Raw genomic sequence first — 25951 nt, 5'->3', positions numbered from 1 at the left:
GGCGTATAAAAATGCAATATATCTAACTTGTTGGGGTTTTATCCTGTGAAAAGTAAAAATGAAAAGGGCAAATTTGCTGATTTTAAATTTCTTCATACATAATTAAACAAAACAATCACGCAAAAAATAAACACTAAATTAAGTCACAATTTTTACAGTGTCTTAAGCCTTGTATGATATATATAAAATGTTTAAAATAGGATACAGGAAATGTTTGCTATGCATAAATTTCACTTATTTGATAACTATAATATTAAGGAAAATAATATTGGATATAGTTATTAGATACAGTTCGGCGGGCATTAACTTATATTGTGCAGTAAATTAAGAGCTAATTTGTACAAAAACGACAAAACCTGTGTCATATAACTGCATTTAGATCAATGGCGCACATCAATTGATAAACCTTAAGATATACCGATGGTGGCTGAAATCAAGCTACTGGTGTATAAGAAAACAAATATCTGAAGTGAAACTAGGTGAACTCAACACTTGGTTGACTTTGACAGAAGTTATAGTTATACTATTCATTTATACAGATATTTTGAATAAATATTTATTTGTCCGTCATATGTTATTTAAATGACTATAAGTTACATCAGGATTTCTATGACAGAGCTATGGAGATCAATATAGTACTTTCTGGCAAGTTAAATCTCTAAATGATCTTAGCGCTCGGATTTCCTAGAAACAGTCCTTAAAGTTCAGACCTGATCTGACCTGATACGCTCCTAACTAGGTGTCCCCGATGTTTCCTAGCTTCATGGCCTCATATCTATTAATAAATGATAATGCCAGAATAAGAAAGATGAAAAAATAAAAATGAAACTGTGAAAAACAAAAGCTTTTAAAAAAAAATTCTATTCAAAATATATGCTACTGTGTCAGAAACAACAATAAATATGTGATTGTTGATCTCCTAATGTAAATGCTATAAAATTTGTTTAAATAGGCTTAATTAAAAAAAGAGAGTACTAATTGTTTATTTAGCAATTTGATGTAGTTTTGGAGATGCATGGTAATTTCACACATTGCAGACACATGAGCAATAACCACTAAAGAATAAGGGAAGTAGATGGTGAAGGGACACACACTGTCTATATATTTGACTATGTTTTAATAGGCTAGTCAGACAGTAGTACAGTCCAGTAACCTCCAGTGACCACTGCATTTGCATGTTTTGATAAACATAGGTCTCTACAACGTCAAACTGAAGAATTTTTCTTGTCGTTTTGAAGCCACGTCAAATTTACAAAAATTTCAGTTATTACCAAATTTCCATGTAATCCCAAGCTCTGTAATCGGAATTCGAAGTGTCGTCTGCTACAATATATTCCAATGAATGTAATCACGTGACAAAATAGTGGATTCCGTGTCAGGCTGTCAGCAGAAAAATTCTATGGAACACAATATTCTTCTGTTGTTTCAATGACTTTTAGCAATAAATTCTCTGACGTTTTATTTATCTTATTTTGTCAGTCACTATTTTGTTTTAAATCATTGGTCTTTGAAGGAATTGCCATTAGTTATAAAGAAATATTCTAGTTATTATGAAATAATTAAAATTGGTTTGTTTCAATTTTCTCACTTTGACCTATATTTCATGAGTAACCAACTTGACAATGGCAGCAAAATGCGTCTCCTATTTTCGTGTACAATGTTTGATCTATAAATAAGTTGAGCAAAACACGTTGTATGGATACCGGGTGATATAATTAACTTTTCTTTGTATTTATCTTTAATATCAATTCATTTTAACTAGTGACAATTCCTTTAAAGAACCATGATTTAAAAAAAAAAAATAGTGACTGACAAAATAAGATACGTAGCGTGATTTATTGCTAAAAGTCCTTGAAACAACATAAGAAGATGGCTCACGTTGTGTTCCATAAAATTTTTCTGCTGACACGGAATCCGCTAGTTGATCATGTGACGTCGTTCAATGGACTTCATTCTAGCAGACGACATTTGGAGTTCCGATTACAGCTAGGGATTATAAGTAAATTCGGCTAATAAAAAATTGTGATATTAGGTAATAACTGAAATCCGACATTTTGTATTTGTCAAAGTATACATTGATACATTTTACCTTGCTTGAAACTACTGGACTCATTATACAGTGGTGTAACCTATTTTCGTGGATATAAGGATTCAGGACCGAATTTCGACAAAGTTAAAAAAATGGAAACAAATTTTTTATGTCTTAGATGTTTCCTCAGATATTCTATAAAATAATTAAAATTGGTTTGTTTCTTTATGAATCTCATACTTTAACCCATATTTCATGAGCAACCAAATTGGCAACGGCGGCAGAATGCGTCACCTATTTTCGTGTACAATGTTTGATCTATAAATAAGTTGAAATAAACATGGTGTATGGATACCGGGTGGAATAATTAACTTCTCTTAGTATTTATCTTTAATATCAATTCATTATAACTAGTGAAAATTCCTTCAAAGAACCACGATTTAAAAAAAAAAAAAGTGACTGTCAAAATAAGATACGTAGCGTGATTTATTGCTAAAAGGTCACACATGTAAATTATTAATCCTTTCCGAAAATCCACGAAAAATAGGTTAGCATGAAATTAGGCTACTTGACTGTAGTATTCCTTTAATTTTCATTTTGACGAAATTCGGTGTTGAATCCTTTTAAATTAAGTTAAGTTAGGTTATACCACTATAGTATTCATACGAATTACAAAGTGTATACAAAACTAAGCGTCTAAGTGTAGGTAATTTTAATGTTATATACGCTTAAGACTAAAATTTATCTGGTTAAAACTAAATAATGTAACATTAACCATCATTGTTTGCTCCCTCTTTTATAATTTACATCCTGTTTTTATTTACATTTTCACTTCCTTACTCTCCTATCTCCTGTAATAGAGGTAGTAAAGGCTTCAAAGAGACACAGACTACAACTCTTTTTGAAATAAAATGACTTCGCCGCAAATAAGTTTTGTTATTCCCTCTGACAGAGATAAAACTTGATTATATCGTACATGAATTCTGTCATTCACTGTTGGGTTTATGTTTCATATTCTTATAGGTACACAGTTAAATAAATCAGTTCTGATCGTTTTGATTATGTGCTTTGACTGTTGTTGCGACTTGTGGTCATTAGGCACACCATTTAAAGACATGTTTGTTCCTAGATATATCTTCTATTATAGGTCTAGTTTTTGAGGAATATTGTGCAAATTGTTACTTGATGCAAAGAGGTTTTAAGTTTTGTTTCATTTTTTTAACCTCTACGTGTTATTGTATGACATTTGCAAATTATTGTTGCATTTTGTGATCAGAGGCAAAACAAGACAAGTCACGAGTCTGCACACTGCATATTACTTGGCGTCAATACTGAAGGTATTACCAAGTCAAGTGTTAGACCATTCAAAATTTAGTTCAACCTTGGACTCTGTTTAAATACTACCATCCTCTCTGACAACTGAATTGTTTTCTGTATTGAATTTTGGCAATCATTACTACGTGATCATGAATTGAATATCAATTACAAAACACTACTGAGTCTTAGATTGTCTTTCTTTGACTTTTTTTGAGTTGACGAAAATGCCAACCACAGGAAAAGTTATCATTTCCTAGCATGATTTTACAGAGAAGAATTTTCAGTCCGAAAAGTTGGTCAGTTGGAAGACAGTCTGAGACAAATGGCCTAAAGTTGAAAACTTTATTTTGAATATTTATGCATGGAGAGAAAAAATTCAATTCAAAGCTCAATGTAGTCAGACACAATGTAATTATCTATTTGGTGGTAGCCTAGTTACTAGTAGTACCGGTAAGCCCTATCAATATCCGTCCTTTACTATTGCTCGTAAACTAGAAGGTACAACAGAGTTTGAGGAAATTTGATGAAATTGTTTATTGTCGATGAATCCTAATTATCCTGAATAATTCAGAAAATATTTGATGGGAGTATTTGTCTTTGTTTTGTAAAACATTGCGTTTAATTTTCAGCTTTTAAAAGCTCTTGAAGGTACATTTATTGACTGATTTGGACAAAACATAGTGAAATTGTTATTGTCATACAAGAGTCGACTTGAGTTAAATTCATAAACTGTTTAATTTGAATTATTGACCCCTTTCTTCTAAACTCGTTCAATCTTTAGCTTGTAGGCCTAACCACACCACAAAGCCCAAATCTTGATAGATTGTGATGAAATGTGGTGAGATTGTTTATTATGACCCAAGAATTCCCTAAGGATGAACTCCAAAACCACAAGAGTTATATTTCACAATGTTACCGTTCTGCCAAATATCTAGGAATTACCGGTATGTCTTATTGTTCTTATTTTTTTTTACAGAAATTTATGGGAAGGCGAAACAGTGGAAGTTTGAGGATGGGTTTACGTGGTAAACCTGCTTTAATTTTGTTGTGTTGTGTTTTACTGGTGATATTCGCAGTGTTATATTTTCGGAAACCTTCATCAGCTTTAAAATATAAGCTGAATCAATATGCTGAGCACCATGGACACAAAAATTCATTCAATATGGGAAGTAATAAAAATTTTGATCCTGAAAAATTTGTAAGAAATGGTAAAGCAGATAAATTGAATGCCAATATTGATCAATCCTCAAACAACAAAATTTATGTTGAAAAAAACAAAGCAAGGAAAGGTATTGAATCATCTGAAAGACAGCATTTAGATTTAGACATAAACAATAAAATAAAACAAAATAATATCAAGAATGAAAATGAAAGGTATTTTAATAAACCCATTAGAAATAAACCAAATTTGAATGATGAAAATAAATTGAATGATGTTAGAAATGTTCAAGAGCAGTTTGGAAAAGCTGTAAGAAAGTTTGATAAAATCTCTGGTCCTGGAAATCAAGATACCAGAAATGAAATTGAAAGACTTTACCATGAACCTTATGCAAATTCACCAGTTGATTTTGAAAATATGAAACGAATTGTTCATATTGATCTTAAAGGTGCAGCTCCTAAATTTGATTATTTTAAACAGATATTTCCAGTATTAAAGGAACTAGGTGCCACTGGTTTATTGGTAGAATATGAAGATATGTTTCCTTATGAAGGAAAGTTGAGTTCAGTTCCAGCAGGAAATGCTTTAACCAAAACAAACTTGTTAGAGATTATAAAACTTGCAAATGGATTGGAACTCGAAATTATTCCTCTTATACAAACATTTGGTCACATGGAATTTATATTAAAACTTAATGAGTTTTCTAACTTACGAGAATCTGCTGATACTCCACAAGTTATTGCCCCTGGTCTTGAGGATACGTATGGATTGATTCAAACTCTGATAGATCAAATTATCACAAACCATCCAACCAGTAGATATATTCATCTTGGTTGTGATGAAGTTTATGAACTAGGTAGAGGACGATCAGGAGAGTATATGAAAAAGAATAATTTATCAAGATCTGATATGTTTTTTGAACATGTGAGCAAAAATGTAAGGTATCTTAAACAGAAATATCCACAGATTACTCCTATTATTTGGGATGATGAATTCCGTCACGAGTCTCTAGAAATGATAAAAGTAAGTTACAATTATTTTTTATTGTTTATATCATTTAACAGCCTATTTATTGCTGGTTTTGGAACAAACATTTTTGTTGTTATAATCTTTAATGTCATTCTTGTGTAATTCCCTGCAGAAAGAAAATGATAACTGAAAATACTTTTTGAAAAGTAGATTTGCATGAAGTAATAAAAATACTCAAAATATTTTTCAGAAATTTGGTTTAGGAAATGTACTGGAACCAATGATATGGTCTTACCAACCAAATCCAAGAAAGAAATTTTCAGATGATATATGGGAGAAATATGGGAAAGCTTTTAAAAATGTGTGGGCTGCGTCATCATTTAAAGGATCTACAGGCAGTTCACAGTATTATACCAACATAACTCATCATATGAGTAATCATCTGGCCTGGATTGACGTTATTTTAGAGGCCAAGAAAATTGCACCTAAGATGACATTTCGTGGTGTTACTTTGACTGGATGGCAACGTTATGATCATTTTGCTACTCTGTGTGAATTATTACCATCTGCTTTTCCATCGTTAAGTTTATGTCTGACAACTATAAAGAGAGGTGGATTTACCCAAACTGATCATGAACATGTTCAAAATACATTGAAATGTTCAGACAAAGAATTAACAAAGTGCACATTTCCAGGCAATGATTTATATGCATTAATATTAGATTTCACAGAGAGGGAGAATTTTTATAAGAATAATATTGGACTACAGAGTCGTTTAAACGGTTGGTTGACTGATTATAATATTAAACATGGATTTGGAAGTCCTGGTCAGTTAAAAGTTCTCGAGAAAAAAATAAATCAAACAATCGCTAACTATACATCTATAAGACCAAAGCTAGAAGAAGTAATATTAAGATATTATGATCGATACACAGCAGATGAGTGGATTTCAGTTCATGTTGATCAACCACTGAAATTTTTATCTGAAAAATATAGTGAAGCTGTAAAACTTATCAAAGTTAAAATATTTTCAAAGCGTCCTTTGGTATCTAAATACAGTCAAATCAATAATCAACCAAAGTTAGATAATACCTTCCCCAACCTGGGTATAAAAAAGAATCCAAATTCAATCATGCCATCCAATTTTGAAACTAACAGAAATCCAAAATCTAAACAGTCCTTTGAATTTAATCCTGGATCACTTAAAACTGGCTTGAAAGAGAAGCCTATTTATGGAAGACAAAATGAGCTAACAGGTAATAAGTTTAACAGTCAAAATATTCCAAAGCAACTAAATTACAATATTCCAGATAGTAATTATAGACGAAATAGAAATAGAATAGTATAGGTCAAATCTCCAGTTTTTATTGAATTAGATGTCTGAGGGAACAATAAATCTCAGTTTTGATTGAAATAATTTTCTGCAAAATTGTATTGCTAATTTGAAGAATTCTTTCTATATCACTAAGAAATCATTCAATGGAGTTATTATTAAGTATTATATTAATTAAATTTTATATATATTTTTAACATGTAAAAATGATTTCATTTAATCAGTAATGTATTGTTATTTATTATTAACAAATTATATATTATGTATATGTACATAACAAAACTAGAAATCTTGGTTGAAAATAATTTTATAAGAGCAATTTGTTAATAATAATACTAGATTGTGGTACCAACATTTAAGATGTGCTTTAATTGGTCTTGGCTTCCTTTCTTAGTTATAATGTTGTCACCATTTTGATTGATTACGTTGTTTGATAATTCCTGAATTTTAGATAGCAATTATAATAGACGTAGCTCTCCCATTTCAATAACATTCAAATTTGTTACCATGTCATCCATATTCTAAATGAAAAATATTTAACATTCATGAAGAATTCATAAAAAACCCAAAGAGAATACAATTTTACAGCACCATAGTCAGTATTTAGTTTAAGTTTTAAGAAGTAGATAAGACTTAATAATTTTTCATGTTGTGGTAAATATTTACTTTGTACATTCCTAAGTATAATTTTTTTTGTTATTGTCAATATTTTGTATTAATTCATATTTTTGAACTTACAAATGTTATATGTAATCAGAATAATGAAAAAGACATATTTTAGATTTGCTGAATTTGATCTCGGCTTCTTCACTATTACATATGATCTTAGATAGCATGAGTCCTTTATAAATGAAGACTTAAGAGTCACTTGACCTGCAAGTGTGACTCTAACAGCTCACTGTGAAGATGCTATCTATGGTCATGGAAATTTTTCTTGGTTTTATTTACTGGTGTTTTCAAATTGTACTACCAACTTATTTTGATGAAATAAATTGTTTAAATGTTCTTTATTCTTGATTTTTATTTTGAGATTTCCTTCGAAGCGAACACAAGATACACAATACAAATCAAGACAGCAATTTTGAAATGGAGATTTATTTCCATGGTGTCCTTTAGGTGTATTAATCGTTTCAGCATGGTCCAGTCCCGTCTGTGGAGACTGGGCCCCAGCAAGTGAGAATTTATCCCCAGCAAAGTCTTCAGTTCAGCAGATATTGATTCATTTTTAGTGTTCTTGCAAAAAATAAAAATTGTCAGAAATGATTTCTATTGGGGCCTTTAATTCTTGTAATTTTCTGAGTACAGGGGCTGGCATGGTCTTTATAAGTGGCAGTTACCACAGGGAAAATGAGAGATAAATAGAATTCTCTTTTTTTGTATGGGAAAATACCTGCTTCTTTACCAGCATCCATCACTCTTGCTGAACATCAGGTCCAAGTTTCAATGGTTAAAAGATGAATTCATTCCCCACTGAATACATTTTAAACATCAATTTAGTTGGAAAGAAATTTGGGTGAACCTTTGAGAATGTCAGTTTTGAGAAATCAGATTCCGATATTTTTGGAACTCTCAGGATTGTACAAGTAATAATCATAGTGCCAACAGTAATCTAAATAAATTTTTCAAACCAATTAAATTTGGAGAAAATTGTAATAGTAATAGACGCTTGAATAACAGAAGTTTTCATGTCAATTTTTAAAAGTGATAATGCATAATATGTGACAAATTGATTAAAAGATATAAAAGCCCTGCCACTTGTGGTATGGAAGAGCTGATAATTGTAATGAGAATTAGTGTCAGTACTTGCCAATCATGTCATGGTATGACACGCATTATAAGAACTAGGATACAATGTGTATTGCAATATTGGCTAAGAATTAAGATAGCTAACATACGCCCACTGGCAGCTGTCAGAAATGATTAAACAGTCTTTAGTGACTACAGTATGAATTTTCTCATATTAAAGAAATTTTAATAGTTTGAATTCAATGATATATATATTTACTGCCATTTATTTATACTGACAAATTCCACCAAATTTTTAAAGATAGCTTGCCGGGCAAGGTTATATACGCCCACTGGCAGCTTTGATGTTGAATAAAAATATTTAGCAGTACAGTAACAATCCCCAGTATGAAATATTCAACTTTCAGTCATACACTTTTTTTGAACTATTTAGGGCGATACTGAATAATATTGAGTATGAGTTATTGCCTTTGTTCTTGAAAATGTGTTCAATTTTTAGCTCGTGAAAACTCTCGAAGGCAAATATTCAATCTTCAGCACAGGACTGAATAATAAAACCAAGTTTTGTCAAAATCCAGCAAGAATCATGCCTTTTAGTGTTTAAGAGCTAAATTTGAAAGCGTTTTCAAGAACAAGGGCAATAACTCATACTAAATATTTTTCAATTCTTCTGATTTTCAATAGGGTTTATCCTTGCATGATTGCGAACATTCACATCAAGTTTCATCAAAACCCATCAAGAATTGTGCCTTGTAGAATGTTAATGAGCTAAAAATTGAACGCATTTTCAAGAACAAGGGCAATAACTCGTACTAATTATTTTTTGATTTTACTAATTTTCAATAGGGTTCATCCTTGGATGATTACTAACACTTACATCAAGTTTCATCAAAATCCGTCAAGAATTGCACCTTCTAGAGTGTTTACGAGCATTTCAAGAACAAGGGCAATAACTCATACTAAATATTTTTCGATTCTTCTCATCCTTGGGTGATTACAAACAATCATACCAAGTTTCATCAAAATCCATCATGAATTGGGCCTTCTAGAGTGTTTACAAGCTAAAATTGAACGCGTTTTTATTAAAGGGTACACATCCCACACTTTTAGAAATATTCACATTTTCTACGCACTGTTTTAATTTGTTTTCCCTTAATAAATTTCCCAAGGTCCTATTCCTGCGTCCTGCCACAATGATTTTCCTTGTTCTTAATAAGTCTGTCATTCTGTAGCTTGTCCTTAAAATATCTGCGTCTTTGGCCATTTTTATACACCCACATGAAATGGGGGGCCTATATTGCCGTCACCCATGTCCGTCCGTCCACAATTGCTCGTAAACACTCTACAAGACAGATTCTTGACGGATTTTGACAAAACTTGGTGTGAATGTTTGTAATCACCCAAGGATGAACCTTATTGAAAATCAGAAGAATTGAAAAATATAGCTTTTGACAAAACTTGGTTTTATTATTCAGTCCCGCGCTGAAGATTGAATAATTGCCTTCTAGAGTTTCACGAGCTAAAAATTGAACACTTTTTCAAGAACAAGGGCAACAACTCATACTCAATATTATTCAGTATCACCCTAAAGAGTTCAAAAGAAGTGTATGACTGAAGGCTGAATATTTCATACTGATGATTGTTACTGTACTGCTAAATATCTTTATTCAAAATCAAAGCTGCCAGTGGGCGTATATTACCTTGCCTGGCAAGCTATCTCGTGTAGATTTGGTTGTCGTGGGTCATAGGTGTTAGTCCATGGAATAATCTTCATTTTCTTTTCACCTTCTTCTGCTTTTTAAGTGTGGGATGTGTACCTTGTAATAAACTCAAGTGCAAAACTTGTGAAAAGATGAACACAACTAACACAATCACCAATAGACACTCAAAATCATTTTATATCAAAGACTCTTTAAATTGTCAGAGTAATTTTGTTATATATTGCCTTACTTGTGAATTATGTAAATTTCTGTACATTGGCCAGACAATAACCCCCTTCAATATTAGACATAACAAACATAGAAGCAACATTAAATTGAAAAAGGTCCATAAAGCTCCTCATATTGCCCCCCATTTTAACCAACCAGGTCATGATTATAAATGCACACTTCTTGAGAAAATTCCAAATGAAAGCAAAAGCAAATTAGACAGTGTAGAAACTCTGTGGATTCATAGACTTGACTCTGTATGGCCGTATGGATTGAATGAACTCAAACCAGGAGGTTTCAAAATTGCTAAATATTAGGGTATCTTTGAACTTTTAATGATTTTTTTTACTATGTATATTTTCAGATAACAGAATAATATTTAATAATAAATGAAAGATCATAAATGTTTGCATTATATAGGGTTGCCTAACCATTATTTGTTCAGGGAGAGGAGACCCATGTCAGACCTTCATAGAGAAGTCAAACTACAAAATCATTCTCATTAAAACTTTGCCATGCTGTCTAATTTCTTTATAAATATATGACTGAATAACACAAGTCATTCACAATAAAAAAAATTTATTTGGATGAAACTATACATTGACTTCTTGATGGAATATTACAATAAAATAAACAAGCCTGAATCTAAAATATTACAGATATTTTCTGTAAACAGTGATAAAATCTGAATAGTCGACATAATTTATAATTTCATTAAAAACGTGATAGCTCAATTCTTAACCAGTGTCAATATATACATGTACTCCATACATTTAGCACTATACAACAGGCCCCATTTCATAAATCATCTGAGAATCAAAATTTATCTCCAGTATAAACATCAAATTTCAAAATGTGAAATTTTTATCAGAAGATTTTGTTTAATAGGAGCCAGAGCAACATAAAAATTCTACTTCATGAATCGTCTTTCTTGCACTTATTTTTCTGACAGTATATTGACAGGTTATTTCCATCATGTACATTATTCACAACTATAAGATATAACAATATTGGACAAATTCAAGAATTCACTACTGAAATCTGAATAGCTCAATTGGTAAAAAAACTGACAGCATACAGATACTTAATGATATCATGTATGTGATCAAAGTGACTCATTACGTCAGTTTGTGAAGTCTATTGTCAGTTTGTGAAGTTATTTTGTTGTGCGTCTAGATGGTTCAGATGCTGTGGGTGGTGGAGGAACACCTTTACGTTCTAAATCTTCTATATAAAACATTAAGATCTTTGTCCTTTCATTTTCATCACAGGCTAAATCAAGATAGCGTTTATCATTCTGTAAAATATAATACACTGTTGGTTTTAGTATCCATTGAACAGTAGTTGACACAGAACAGTAAGACAAATACAAAATAAAAATTGTACCAATTTAGCCATTTACAATTAATGAGCTCAAGCTCAGTGCTGTGTTCATCTGTTGAAATTCTACATTCTAAATTATCACCTCTAATACTTACCTCTAATATAGTTATAATATCTTTTAAATGACTTTCATTTTCTTCAATCATTTTCTTCGACCTAAATATTACATATTTATTATTTTATTTTGAAAGTCACTTAGTATTTAAATTTTGCCCTTTTTCATTTAAATATAATTTCAATCTTCTATGAAATCGAACACATTTAAAATCCTTTTTATGTTTAAGTAGCAAATGATTGGTAATTATGCCTTATGGCTAATTTATCTGTTGGATTATAATGTTACTACAAGATCATTTATAGTCACTTACTTGTATGTTATAAGTTTATTTTCTTTTAAACATTCCCTGAAATTAGCTTTAGCTTGAACAAACTTCTCATGTTGATATTCTAAAAATTCCTTCTCTCTTTTCTGAAAAAAAGATTACAAAATATTAATTTTAGTTGGCGAGTGCATGTTTAAACCTTGAACAGGGCCTTTCTTTGGACATCCCATCAGTAAATAAAAATTGTTGTTCAGAGATATTATTGTGAAAATTATTATCTTTGTATGTTGATAAGGGTTTAGAGATCAGAAAGAATAAGATAAAGTCATAGCTGGAGTTTTTTTAAAAACCAGTCAGATAGAAAAATATGTAATACATGTATTCTAGTTAGTGATTCTATTTAGTGATTCTTATTTCTAAACATTGCCATCTTTCCATCATCACACATTATAATATTGCACTTTATTGATATATGTATATATGGGTCATAGACCTAAATACTGTTAATAAAGATTATTATCATCCCATTGTGAAAGGGTGTGATCAATGAAATGGAACTACTTATCTTAGTTATTTATATAAAATATGTGTAGAAAATCAGGTTAGAGTACTACTTTTCTTCCACAGACTGGGCTAATGAAGACAGCAACACCCTGCAGTCTTCAATGAGAGAACTTTTATCATATACAGTTCCTTTTATAAATAAGGTAAGATTATGGGTTGTCAGAAAAAGAAGTAATCATATACACACCCTATCACTAGATGAAAATTTACTATATCTTGGATCTTCTTTAATGGATTTCTTGATGTCTTTCCATGTAGCATCTAAACTTATCTTAAAAAGAGGAAAATACATATTCATCAATATCTCATTCAAAGCAATTATTTCACATTTTTCACCAAATACAGTAATTTTTTTAAACAGAAAGAAAAAGAAATGTGATGAAAGAAAAAAACTTACATTTGTTTCATCTAATAATTTATGGAACATTTCTTTATTTCTCTTTGTTAAATTCTCGACATGTTCTTCAAATAACTTTTCTTTCTCACTCCTATCCATAGTATCAGCCAAATCCCATCTATGATCTTTACGTAACTGTTTGCGTGTTTCACGCCATGTTGATTCTGAATTCCGCACCTAAAATGTATACCATTTGTTTTAGTTTATCATATACAGTATACTCTGTGTAATCTGACATACACTGTCTGTAACTGCCTTCCACCATTTTTGTAGTTTGTTTCTTCCCTTGATGAAGTCAAAACTTTTTTGACGAAATGTTGGGTAATGGTATTTGATGTCAAGTTTTATTATCTATTACACCAAGTTCAGTATACATCAAATGAAGCGATGTACTACTAGTGGTAGTCTTCTGTGATTGGTTATTGCCTGCTTTTTCTTTTTGAAATCACATTTCCATGCGGGCATATGAAAATGATAGCTTGATATTTGTGATAAAACACGCAACAACAATTCCAAAGTTCCATGTTTCCCTAATATACAGTGTAATAAATGACACAAATACCTCGAATAAGCCAATTGATCTAAAAGCAATGACCTTGAAGCGAGGTCATTGGAGGTAATTAATCAGCAGAATTGGTATCAGCTATCTTTTGTTTTGTTTGGATTCTCAATAATACGATTATCTACCGGTAATTGACAATAAGTGATTAAGATAATTAGATGTCGAATTATACAGATTTTTATGAGTGTCGGGACCACTGATTAGTGTCGTAATTCGTAATACACAGTATGTCAGAGTACTCAGAGTTTTTTGAACTGACATAAGAAGGATATCACAGAGTACACTGTATGTCAGCCCAAATATATATATGGTATAGCAAGTAGTCTTTACAGCTAAAAATTCTGTAACATGTTGTAAGCATAATTATGCAGTAATTCTTCATAAATGTAACTGATTGTTAAATATCAGAAGCAAAAGCACCACCCCATTCAGACAAAAGCTTTAGAAGCCATTATAATGTAGATTTCATACATTAAATGATCAAAGAAATCTTACCAAATCAGCCAAAAGAGCATTAAAATGTTGAATAGCCTCATCTTTTTTATGTTGTTCTCTTCCCTTGTCTCTATCACGTAGAGAAGATGAAAGTGATTCTTGTACTTCCTCTTCACGTTTTCTTATACTTTCTCTTATTCTCTCTTGTTTTTGTTTTTCACGTCTACCATCATCATCAGAGTCCTACATAATAATAATTATATTTTATTTTTAATGACTGTCCAAGAATCATTTCTTTTCTAAAAATCTTTTTGTGAACAAGACAAAATATTTCCACATATAAAAGTTTTAATATAAATCTATAAAAAAAATCACAGATATTTTACAGACTTATTGGATTGTGTTATCTAGGAATTGTGCCATCGCACAGTATATATTTTTTAGACATAGCAGTAATTTTCATCCTTCAATTTCATCAAGGTAGTAAATGGCAACAAACATAAATAACAGGCAAGACAGGGATTGTAAAACTGTAACTAAGAAATAGAAACATTACTTATTATACTCACATCATCTAATGTTTTAACATAATCTTTAAACCAATCTTCTCTACGTGAACTACTATCAACAGCATCATATCTTGGATCAGAATTGATCTTTTTCTTTATTTCACTCCACCTTGATTTACGATCTATTTCAGATGTTTCTTTTAATAGTTTGATAAAATCTGACTTCAACTGCAATGAGATAGTAAAAGGAGCAATGAAAAGAATGAAAACTATTAGTTAATATGGGGTGCTGAAAGAAAAGGTTATTTAAGATATATGTAAGATTGTATTTGATAATAAAACTGTCAACTAATTACATTTCCATATTGATATAATAAAATCTACATATTGAATAGTGATTTGAAACATTTGAAAAATAATGATATAATTCAATTTAAGTCGAAATGAAACAAATTTGACAAACTGTTAATGAAAAATCTAAGATTAACAAATATTGCATGTAAATCATTAATACATTTAACTTTTCCATATTATATAAAGACTTTATTTCTTTGAAAACTGAATTGTGAAAGGTTATAAATTAATCTTAGATTTGACACAAACTACAAATCATTCACCAGAAGAAAACTAAAATGGATGTTAAGAGCCTAAGGGCTGTCTACTAAGTCTCATGATTGTGATTCTCTCATGACGAAGGGCAAATGTCATGTCTCAGTGTAATAGAGTAAATAACTTCTAAAATATAAAATACAAGGCAAAAAAAGCACATCAGCAAAACGTGATAAATGTATCAAGTCATTATTTCAACAACCATAATGACAATGGCAGATCAATTCTAAATCTTATGATTGGTTTTCATAATTTTGAATCTTAATTACACCCAGTAATCATAGGATGTTCATCTAAAAACCACCCAATACCACTAATCTTGTTTTATAGAGTCCACATAATCACAATGATAATTTCTATATTTATTTTCTTTATAACCATTTTTGTCACAGAAATTTGTCTTAATGTGCTACTTTTGCCTTTTTTCAAAACAGGAAATGTAGATAATATACCAGGCAATGAGCCATAAAACATCAAATGTTCTGCTACAAGGTATACGCAGCTCAGTTCCACAATGCATTGCAACTGATTCTCTCATATCATGTGATGTCACTTCCTTTTTACTTGATGGTGTAACTTGTGTTGTAATTCTTTTCAGCTTAACAAACTTTAGACAATTATCATTAAAATAAAATTTTATCAAATTGCTTTTAAACATGGCTTCTGGACTTCTACACTAGTATCAGCACTAATGAAAATATTGATAAATGGAATATATTTTAAGCAAAATTTTAGCCCAGAAACCAAGTTCTCATAGAAAAATGTCATCAGTATTTGAGAAAAAAAAATGGGAAAGTTTGAAAAAAATTACTTTTGTATTTAAATTTGTAAAATTACTTTTAACTTTAGATGTTTAGCACAAATTTTGAAAATTGTTATACAAAGATAAATATTCTGCTTGAAAAAAAGAAGTGAATAAGCTGAAACATATTGTATTAGTGAATACAAGGGCAGACAATGGTATCAATTTGCTCAAATTATGGCTCCACAGAAAACTTGTCTCATTTAGCATTTGAGGTAAGTCATACAATATCAAATAAACTGGAAAAAAATTGATTAATGAGTCAATTCATTCAGAAATATTTAACACATAATAATCATCATTGCAGTACACATAATTGCCCACATCAAGAACATAAATTTTTATGAAATATTTTAAGATATCAATTTCAAAATTTCTGTCAAATATCTTCACATACTTACTGAGAACTGTGAAAAATAAAATATCTATGAGAAAACACAGGTCAAGAGAGACTTGATTTTTAAAAATATTTATCAATAATCAAGTTATTTATTTTTATTTTCAAAGTTACATTTTTATAAGAATTCAAAGACAAACAGTGAAATAGAGATACATTTGATTGATGTACGACAATAAAAAGTCAAAAATTACTTTCCTCTTGACCCGTAGAACATGATTTTGAGGATTCAATCTCAATAAAAGAAAGTAATTAAAAGTAATCAAGATAATTATTTGTTAAAATCTTACTGATCATTAATGATGACTGTTTCTTCTATGAAATTATTAATACCCCATTTACTCTTTACATGTAACCCCTCAGAAATTATATTTACTATATTGAATCCTCATAATCCAATTGGACAATAGGGGGTTGGTTATGATCAGGTCAATACCTACCTTTTCCTTTTGATTTGACTTTTCCTCTTTTTCCTTCCTGCGTAAATCTGAACAATAATCACTAAATAAAGATTCTCTTTCTCTCATCTTCTCTATGGATTTAAAACGATCATCCTTACCATATTTTGAAGCAAAATCACTAAAAGATGACCTGCAATAGGCAGAAAATACTCATAAATACAGTCTGTGAAATTGATGTTGAAACAATATTCAGCACAGTTATTTACATATATATATACAGTGGAGCCCCGTTTATCCGCACATTCCCGTTCCCGATAAAATCGTGCGGTTTAACGAAAATCCGGATACTTGAAACATGCCATTACTTAACTAGAGTTATATCCTTTCCTATAAGGACTATAAATGTCACGTACGCAACACGTGGTAGACATGTTTGTACTTTATAGGGCCAATATGTTGTGAAGAACCCTGATTGTTTATAATTTTTCATTTTATTTCACTATCATAGTATAGTAATAACAATATCATTCCTTAAAATTAGGATTCGTTAATATATAAACATAAATTACCGCTCCGTATCTTCGTAGCGATAATGTTTGATGTGTTCCATAGCCATGATGGAATTCGGGTATGACTGAACGAAAAATTGAATTCAAGTATTACTGAACGAAAGATAGCATACACGTGATCATTAAAATAAAGGCATATTTATTAAACACCGATCAACAAGGCATCATGAATAATACTAAAACTTCCTAGTGCTAACGTTTGATGTGTTCCGTATAAATAATAGAATTCAGGTATGACATTGAAGTATAACTGAACGATTAGTGATATTCAGAAATGATTGAACGAAAGATAGCTTACACGTGATAAGATTAATTGCTTAATTGGATTTATTAAACACCAATCACGCGACATCATAAATAACGCTAATCCGGAAGCCAGTTAGAAGAACTCACAGTAACATGCGACCGGATGATGAATACTAATTACTGTCTATAGAACCGGAAACCGGTGCACTGGATTAACGGTTACTTTTACATAGTAAATATTCTGTTCCTAGTAAAAAGCGTGCAGATATCGGGGATTCCGGATTATTGGCAACCGAATAAACGTGGCTCCACTGTATAGGCTTAATTGTGGACATGTTGGATTACCTATCTGAACAAATACCATATTACTATAGGATATTACTATTTTACTAATTGTGATCATAACCCTTTTGAAATAAGATTTTGATATTGAGGAAAATATGCCAGAAATATAAGCAACTTGCAGGAATTGCAGCCACACAAATTTTTTATTTATGAGAATCTAAATGACCTACTTTCCGTGCAGCTTAGCTTCTTCAAGAAGTTGTCGGAAAGCATCTTTCTTTTCCCGTAGTTTTCGGTGTTTTTCTCTGCGTTCTTCTTCAGCCCTCTCCTTGACATATTGTTCAAATACTTGTTTTCTTTCCTTAGATGTCAACAGTAGATATCTAGCATCAAATACAATCTTGTGCAGCTCTTTCTCCCATGTTGAAAACGCTGAAACCTGCAAGATGAGATGTGTTTCATAGATATAAGACATCTACCATCTTTTAGGATTATATTTCCAACCTATATATTGTTGATACTAGATTGTAATCACTGTAAAGAATTTTTGATTAAATGTTATATATACTGTTCCATTGAGAAGATTTTCATTGATAATGCAGTTTTTACACAGAAAATATTTATAAATTCTTAACTTACCTCCTTCTCTGCTAACATATCACGGAACTGTTTCATTCTTATTTCTAATGGTACAATAGCACGTTGTCTGGCAGCTTGTACTTCTGCTTCTATAGCAGCTTCTTTCCCAGCATCAATTTGTTTAGGTGTGTCTTTCTTATCTTCTTTAACAGACTCTTCTTTTTCCAATCTGACAAGAAATAAAGATTGATTATAATTTATCATTGCAATTGCAGTAATCAATGGGTAATTTGTGTAATTTATGACAGATCTATCAAATAAAGAAATTGAAACTAAGATTATGCATATACTTACTTTTTCTTCTTGGCTTGTGGTTCTTCATCATTTGAAGAACTAGGTTTCTTCTCAGCTAAAATTTCAAAAGTAGAAACAAATTACTAACAAAAACTCAATTTTAGTACAATGAAACTGAACTTCTTAACTGATATTAATGAGAACTGGTACTTTTTTAATCACTAGGAGACAATGCTTGATCTATAAATACCTTGTTTTGGTTCTGGTTCATCTCTTATCAATGTATCAACATCAGCTCTGCCTAATAAATCATCAGGTCTTTCCCAACGTGATGTTCTACTGCTGGGGTTATAGAAAAACACTTTACCATCTCCAGTTTTTACTACACACCTTGAATTCAAATACATTCAGTAAATTAAATTGTCAAGCACCATTAACCAGATATCATAATGAAAGAGATCTATTTGAAATTAACTAATATAAAAAAGCTTTAATAATACATTTCTAAGAAACTCTAGCTGAAAGACTTGTGTACTTCTGTCCTACTTACCATGGTGTACCAGGTACTGGTGTACTTGATACAGGTCGAGCTTTATCTTGAGCTTTCTGTTCTTCAGTCTTCTGATCTTCTTCACCTTTATCCTGCAATCAAAATAATATTTACTTTCATTTATCAAATCGATCACAATCAATATAATATTTATTTTCATTTTTCACTACAAACCTATCCTAAATAATATAATCTTCATAATGATCATGTCAATCTAAGAACTTTATATCCAGAATTTTATAGAGCACAATGCAATTTTTCAGTAAATTTCAGAATAACACTCTGACTGTATATTTGAGACAAAGAAACCAGGGACCTTATTCTCGATAACTTTAGAAAGATTTTAAGAAAGACAGTAGGCCTATTTTAGTGATTGACCAATCAGATGATTGAAACGCTAAAATCATCATAAGCTAAATGTTTCAGAATTAGCCCCAGGTTAACAACACAAGATAGTGGACCACAGCCATATATACGCCCACCACAGCATGCAGATGGTAAATATTCAAGATTTTGGGGCAAGGGTCAAAAATAGCTCAAATTCAAACTTGATCTTCGTTTTATGAATATGTATACACATACCGAATTTCATTTAATTCCGTCAAGAAATCTAGTTTTTAGAGCGTTTACAAGCAAATTTTGACGGACGTACGGACGGACAGGGGTGCCGACAATATAAGTCCACATAGAGATACGTCATCCTTACACAGTACACATCACTGATCTTCAACACCATTTACCAACAACAATAAAAACTTTCAATAATCAAGTATTACATTAATTAACATCACATTACTTACATCTTCTTTAGTATCTGATTTGTCATCTGTGTCCATTTTGTCATCTAGGTCACCAGCTATATTCTTTATATTAGCTTCAGCTTTTATAGCAGCAGCTTGAGCTTGAACCTGGGCTTGAACTTGAGCTTGTATCTGAGACTGAATCTGGGCTATTTTAGCTGAAACATGAAGATATAACATTTTGAACAATACATCGAAGTTGTTTGAGTTTAAGATAGAAGATAGCTTGCCAGGCAAGGTAACAAACACCCACTATCAGCTGTTAGAGATGATAAAGTCTTTAATAAAGAATTTTCAAATAATCTTAAAGACATTTATACGTCAAGGCAAAACCTGAAACAATTCAATTCATCATCAAATTAAAACATGAACAATGTCTCATCGATGTACACACAAAGGCAATAACTTGACTGAGATCTCATCAATATATACATTATATGTACATGCATAACTAGTTTCACTGAGATTGGATAAAAACTGTAGTCTCTATCTTGCCTGTGAGCCAAATTTGAAGCATTTTATCCGTTTTGACCGAGATATACATGTATACCAAGTTTCATCAAGATCAGATAAATCTCATATAATGCCTACAAACCAAATTTGAAATGTTTTTACAAAGTAAAGGGCAATATCTCTGCAACTGTTCATCCGATTATTACCAATTTCTAACTTGACCGAGATCTCATCAATATATACATGTATATAAGCCTCTATCGTACTTACAAGAAATGTGAAAACGGACAGACCGGCAGATGGCAATATTTACATCTACATTTCCAAATATTTGACTTATATGAATACAAACACGAACCTTCCCAATCAAGTAATGCTTGAGGTTTCTCCCAGGTTGACTCCATTGAACGTGAATTATAATAATAGCTTCTACCATCAGTATTTTTATGTTCTGTCCATTCAGACACTTCAGTAGGTTTAGGTGGCAACTATAAAGAATAATAATTTATTATTCACAATACATTATGTTATCTTTCCAAAATTAATAACATCACTTGTCTATGATATATCATATATACATAACTATCAACTACTTAAAGTGTATGGAAAGTCAATTATGGGCCACTTGACACCTACCGTGAATGTTTCTATATATCCTATTGTATCCAATTCCAATCTTATAATCGATAATAAAGATACATGTATAAGTAAAACAAAGACGATTTGTGTTTAATTCCCGTTTGTTTACAAAGACAGTCCGCCATTACGTCGTATTAATCACATGACCACATGACGTCATTTTTGGAACCATCGTTAACCTCATAACCTTGATAGGCTATGTTAATGTTTACAATATTTAGATCAAAATGCCGAAGCTCGATGTCGCGCAATTTTGCAGCTATACCTGTAAAGAAAACAGTTAACACGGCTTCCCAAAAGACGCTGGTATGGGTCAAATTCGTACAATTGAAAAGGGCTGACTTCAAGGCGCCGACTGAAAACTCCCAGTCTGTTATTCATTTCACTTCAAAACTCTTTATTTTTATAGAAAATATTCTAATTGGAAAGATGACATAGCCAGAAAAGTGTTTTAAAATTCGATTCGCATATGAGACCCCATAGAAATATATTATAGGTTTCTATTTTTAATTAATACTTAAAAAAATCGGCATTTAAACTTAGCCAAAAAGATGAAATATCAATTTTCCAACATAAAACGGTGGTAATGGCGGCCATTTTGGAACACCTTTGAAGCGTAACAAAAGCGAAAAATGAAGTTGATTTCATGAAATTTCAGTTTATATCAAACACTAAACTCATAAATGATTTAAAACTATCATTTCTTAATTTAAAGTATATTTTGAGTGGGTAATTTCATATTACTTCAATTATTTGATCAGAAGGTCTACTTTCACTTTATCATTAATTGGTAGGCCTATCCGATGTGTGTGTTTTACCAATTCAGACTTGGGAATGTAGGAACTCATGATGTTATGAAAATTACCTATTGTCTTGAAAATAAATTATAATTAAGTTACATGTATTATAAAATAGTTTTAATCTTATAATGACTTGTTCCGTATATCACTTATAAAATGAGTGAAGAATTCATACAAATAACGACCATATTTCTCCACTATTTACCCCATTCATCATGGAATATCTCAAAGACTAATCAAGATATTTTAATTCTGTAAAGTTTTTCATCGAGAGGAGATATGAATATTTTGAAGCGGGCGATTTTTAATACAAAATGAACGCTACGAACCAGTCAATATAAATTTATTTCCCAATCGATCTCCATTTTCATGAATTTCGGCAGTGTCATCGTCCTGGTTTGGCCTTTCACTGTCAGTCACCCCTTCCCGAGGACGCCTAACTGGCTCGAACTGGTAGTCCACCACACCCCCAAACATTTCGTATTCATCTTCTTCGTCTTCAGAATGAGATGAACTGTGAGTGCTTGACGAATCGTTTTCATTATAATACATAACGCCCGCCACATTCTTTATCTGTCAGTGTAGCGTTCCCAGAAACCACCGCGTCAAGTCCATAATTTACGTCACGCATACATTAGCATACATTCGGATATTTCTGGAATGTGCTCGTGGTTTTCCGTACAAATCATCGTTTTTCCATCAAAATATCACATACAAAAGTACACCATATTAAGACTTTCCATACTCTTTAAACAAAATTCACAGAACTTGAGAAAAATTGAAACAGCTATAATTTAAGTGCTTTAGTTTACATACAAGAACACTTAAAACAAACCTGAGTTGATGGTGGTTTCTGAACAGCAACAGCCTCATTAGTTGCCTGTCCGTTGACACCAGGTGTCACTACCTGTCCAGGCATGGGTCCACCCATCATTCCAGCGTTAAATGGTGGCATCATACCAGGATTAAAATTAGGTGGCACACCTGGAATTTAAAAAGAAAAATGCAAATTAAAAAAAAAATTCATAACTTAAGGTTTGGTACATTAAGATGTCACAGATTCTCTTATCTAGTAACTTTAAGAAAAAAGCATATTATAGAGATGCATACAGAAAGTATAAGGTACAGAGAAAAAGACTTAAAAACTCCTACCAGCCATATTAGGGAGAACCTGAGGTTGCGATGTAACAGGTGTATCTGTAGGTCCTGTCACAGCACCAGATGTAGGTCCTGAACTTATTGTAGCTGGTGTCGCATTTCCACCGCCTGCATTATTCTGTTGTGCTGCTGTTGCCATTGCTTCTACTTCTGTCTGTGTAATAATTTTAGCATTTTCTGGCATTGTCCATGAAGATTCTCGTGTTCTAGCATTATAGTAGTAAGTCTGAAAAATAAATAAATCAAATCAAGTAAATGTTAGCTATATTCTAAAAAATATCTATTAAATAATACAATAAAACACATCTTTAGATTGACAATTTAACCTTCTATACACCAGAACAATACAGCTAGCTGTCAAATTTAACAGAGCATGAAACATAACATATCTTTGCTGAATATTGCTATATATAACATAAGAAATTTACACTAACCTTTCCATCACCAGACTTTGTTTCCACCCATAGTTCTTGTTCAGATCCTCCAGGGCCAGCTGGACCAAAACCAGGTGGCGGCATGCCAAAATTAGGTGGAAATCCAGGAGGGGGCATCATTGGGGGTCTCTACAAATAGATTTAAGAATGTTTATCAGTACTCTTTCTTATCCCAAATATTTTTCCTTCAGTTGGGACAATATCATATCATATATTTATAGTACCTAGGTACATATGAAAAATTGATGTATAGTTATATTTAAACCAGGGTTTTTAAAACATTCATCACTGCTTAACTCTTTTACTTACCATTCCTGGTGGAGGCATGCCATGCGGTGGCATTCCAGGAGGTGGACCCATACCAGGAGGTGGCATTCCATTTGGATGAAAGCCTGGTGGAGCCATACCTTGTGGACCCATAGGACCAAAATTGGGATCAAAGGGAGGTCTTCCAAATGGTGGACCTCTTGGGGGACCTCGCATACCTGGTGGAGGGCCACGCATTCCTGAAACAGAATATTCAAATTACATAAATAGCAAATTGGTATCAAAATACATTCATATTAAATGAACTCATGTAAGTATTATAGAGAATTATTGATTTTTGCCAGGACATTCGATTTCCAACTGTCGAGGGATCTTTAATGTGCACAGCCTGTAGCACACGGGGCCTCGGTTTATTGTCCCATCTGAACGACTAGATGCTTTTTCCATGTCAACCCCTCGTAGCTGCATTACTGACAGGGGGGAAACCGGGTTGAAAAATCTGAAGGTATTATCTCGACCTTTGCCGGGATTAAACCCTGGACCTTCAGGTTAGCGAGCAATTATACTAAATTTTAACATGGTTTTAAATGAAATTCACATTATCCTTTTTCAGCATCATAACCCTAAGAATTAAGTTTATATTATATCTATGCACAATCATCAATTATCAGTAGTCTACCATATTTCATTAACAAATAGTCTATTCTTGAGACTCCTTCATTATGGAGAGCCATTTAGTTCATAAAGAATCATTAATTACAACTTTTGTTGTCGTTTAAGTCACATAACATTGACTTAATTTTAAGGCCATTTCCCCTGGAGCATGCACACACCCAATTTCTTATTATAGACCTTGTTGACAAGACAAACAATATTCAGACAGGAGAGATACCAATGAAGATAGAAAAAGAAAATGAAATTCCTAGTTTCCTTATGTATACCTGAAGGTGTTTCATACAGTTATATGAATTCTGAAGACTATTTACATGTATTCAATGCCTAAATCAACCCATTATAATGATGAGTGTCTTAATTTAAGGATGTTAAAATGGTCAAATGGTCGCATATCATCTTTGTTTTTTTTGTGTTACGAACCTCATTCTGGATTCAATATGACTGAGGTGAGAATAAGATTTATTGTCCCATTGGAAATGTCATCTGATATAGTCACTAGTTACCACACAATAGAATGAATCATGCAATTCATACTTTAAAACATAAGCCCACTTATACATCTATTAATATACAAGTCTTCTACATTAACAATATCAGTAACATATTAAACATTGGATTGAGCCATTTATATACAAATAAATCAGACAAGAAGCAGATACAGGCCAATGAAACTTGAAGCTGGTAACCTACCAGGTTGTAAGGAGACATTTTAACCATACTTATACCCTTATAAGAACACCATATCATCTGTACAAACAATGCACACTTGCCTCATGCTCGAAAGCCCTTAAAAGAAAAAACCCACCTGGTGGCGGACCCCTCATACCTGGATGTCCCCTAAATCTTGGACCAGGGCCTCTGAAAGGTGGACCCCTGAAATAAAAAAAAAAAAAATACTTTTACATATCCTTTACATCAGACAACAAATTGGAATTCAGAAAAAAATGAAATGAAATTTTACGTCCTACTTTTCTGAACCATGTGTGCTAATGAAGACGTACAAAAGGGTAAAATTAAGGAAATTTAGCCAGAAGAACGGCATTAGCCTGCTCTTTTTCGATTTCTGGTATACATCTTGACTATTGTCTGCTGCCATTATCGGCCATACTCTTAACAGGATTGAACTTTCAAGTCAAAGTTTTCTAGGAAATTCAGTATTCTTTATGTCGGACAAGTTTCACAGCGACATAACAACAAGAAGGGTGAAACAGCAACAGTGCCGAGGAGGTTAGTAAAATAAAAATGGAATAGTGTAAACTACCTTCTAATCAATGACAATGTCAAACATTGTAATTTGTATGTGACTTTAAATCTTATCTAAAATTTTATCATTGTAAGT

The 25951-nt window shown here is 31.8% G+C and overlaps 2 protein-coding genes across 2 annotated transcripts; one reads left to right on the top strand and one right to left on the bottom strand.

Moving 5' to 3' along the window:
• Window positions 1-4922: 4922 nt before the first annotated feature.
• On the top strand, window positions 4923-6822 carry LOTGIDRAFT_140764 (hypothetical protein; the record flags this gene model as incomplete). The annotated part of the gene is made up of 2 exons (XM_009050620.1): window positions 4923-5528; window positions 5725-6822. The coding sequence occupies 2 exons, from the start codon at window positions 4923-4925 to the stop codon at window positions 6820-6822; spliced, it is 1704 nt and encodes a 567-aa protein (XP_009048868.1).
• Window positions 6823-10805: 3983 nt separating this feature from the next.
• Window positions 10806-24174, bottom strand: LOTGIDRAFT_200762 (hypothetical protein; the record flags this gene model as incomplete). The annotated part of the gene is made up of 17 exons (XM_009050619.1): window positions 10806-11778; window positions 11960-12020; window positions 12233-12333; window positions 12939-13022; window positions 13149-13325; window positions 14206-14388; window positions 14715-14882; window positions 16903-17053; window positions 18194-18402; window positions 18603-18771; window positions 18897-18951; window positions 19087-19226; window positions 19387-19478; window positions 20187-20242; window positions 20929-21105; window positions 22901-22981; window positions 23976-24174. The coding sequence occupies 17 exons, from the start codon at window positions 24172-24174 to the stop codon at window positions 11638-11640; spliced, it is 2244 nt and encodes a 747-aa protein (XP_009048867.1). The 3' UTR covers window positions 10806-11637.
• Window positions 24175-25951: the final 1777 nt, after the last annotated feature.

This window comes from Lottia gigantea, assembly GCF_000327385.1.
Source record: "Lottia gigantea unplaced genomic scaffold LOTGIsca_150, whole genome shotgun sequence".
Classification (NCBI taxonomy): domain Eukaryota; kingdom Metazoa; phylum Mollusca; class Gastropoda; family Lottiidae; genus Lottia; species Lottia gigantea.
The sequence above is the reverse complement of the archived record's forward strand: the minus strand, read 5'-3'. Positions and strand labels throughout refer to the sequence as shown.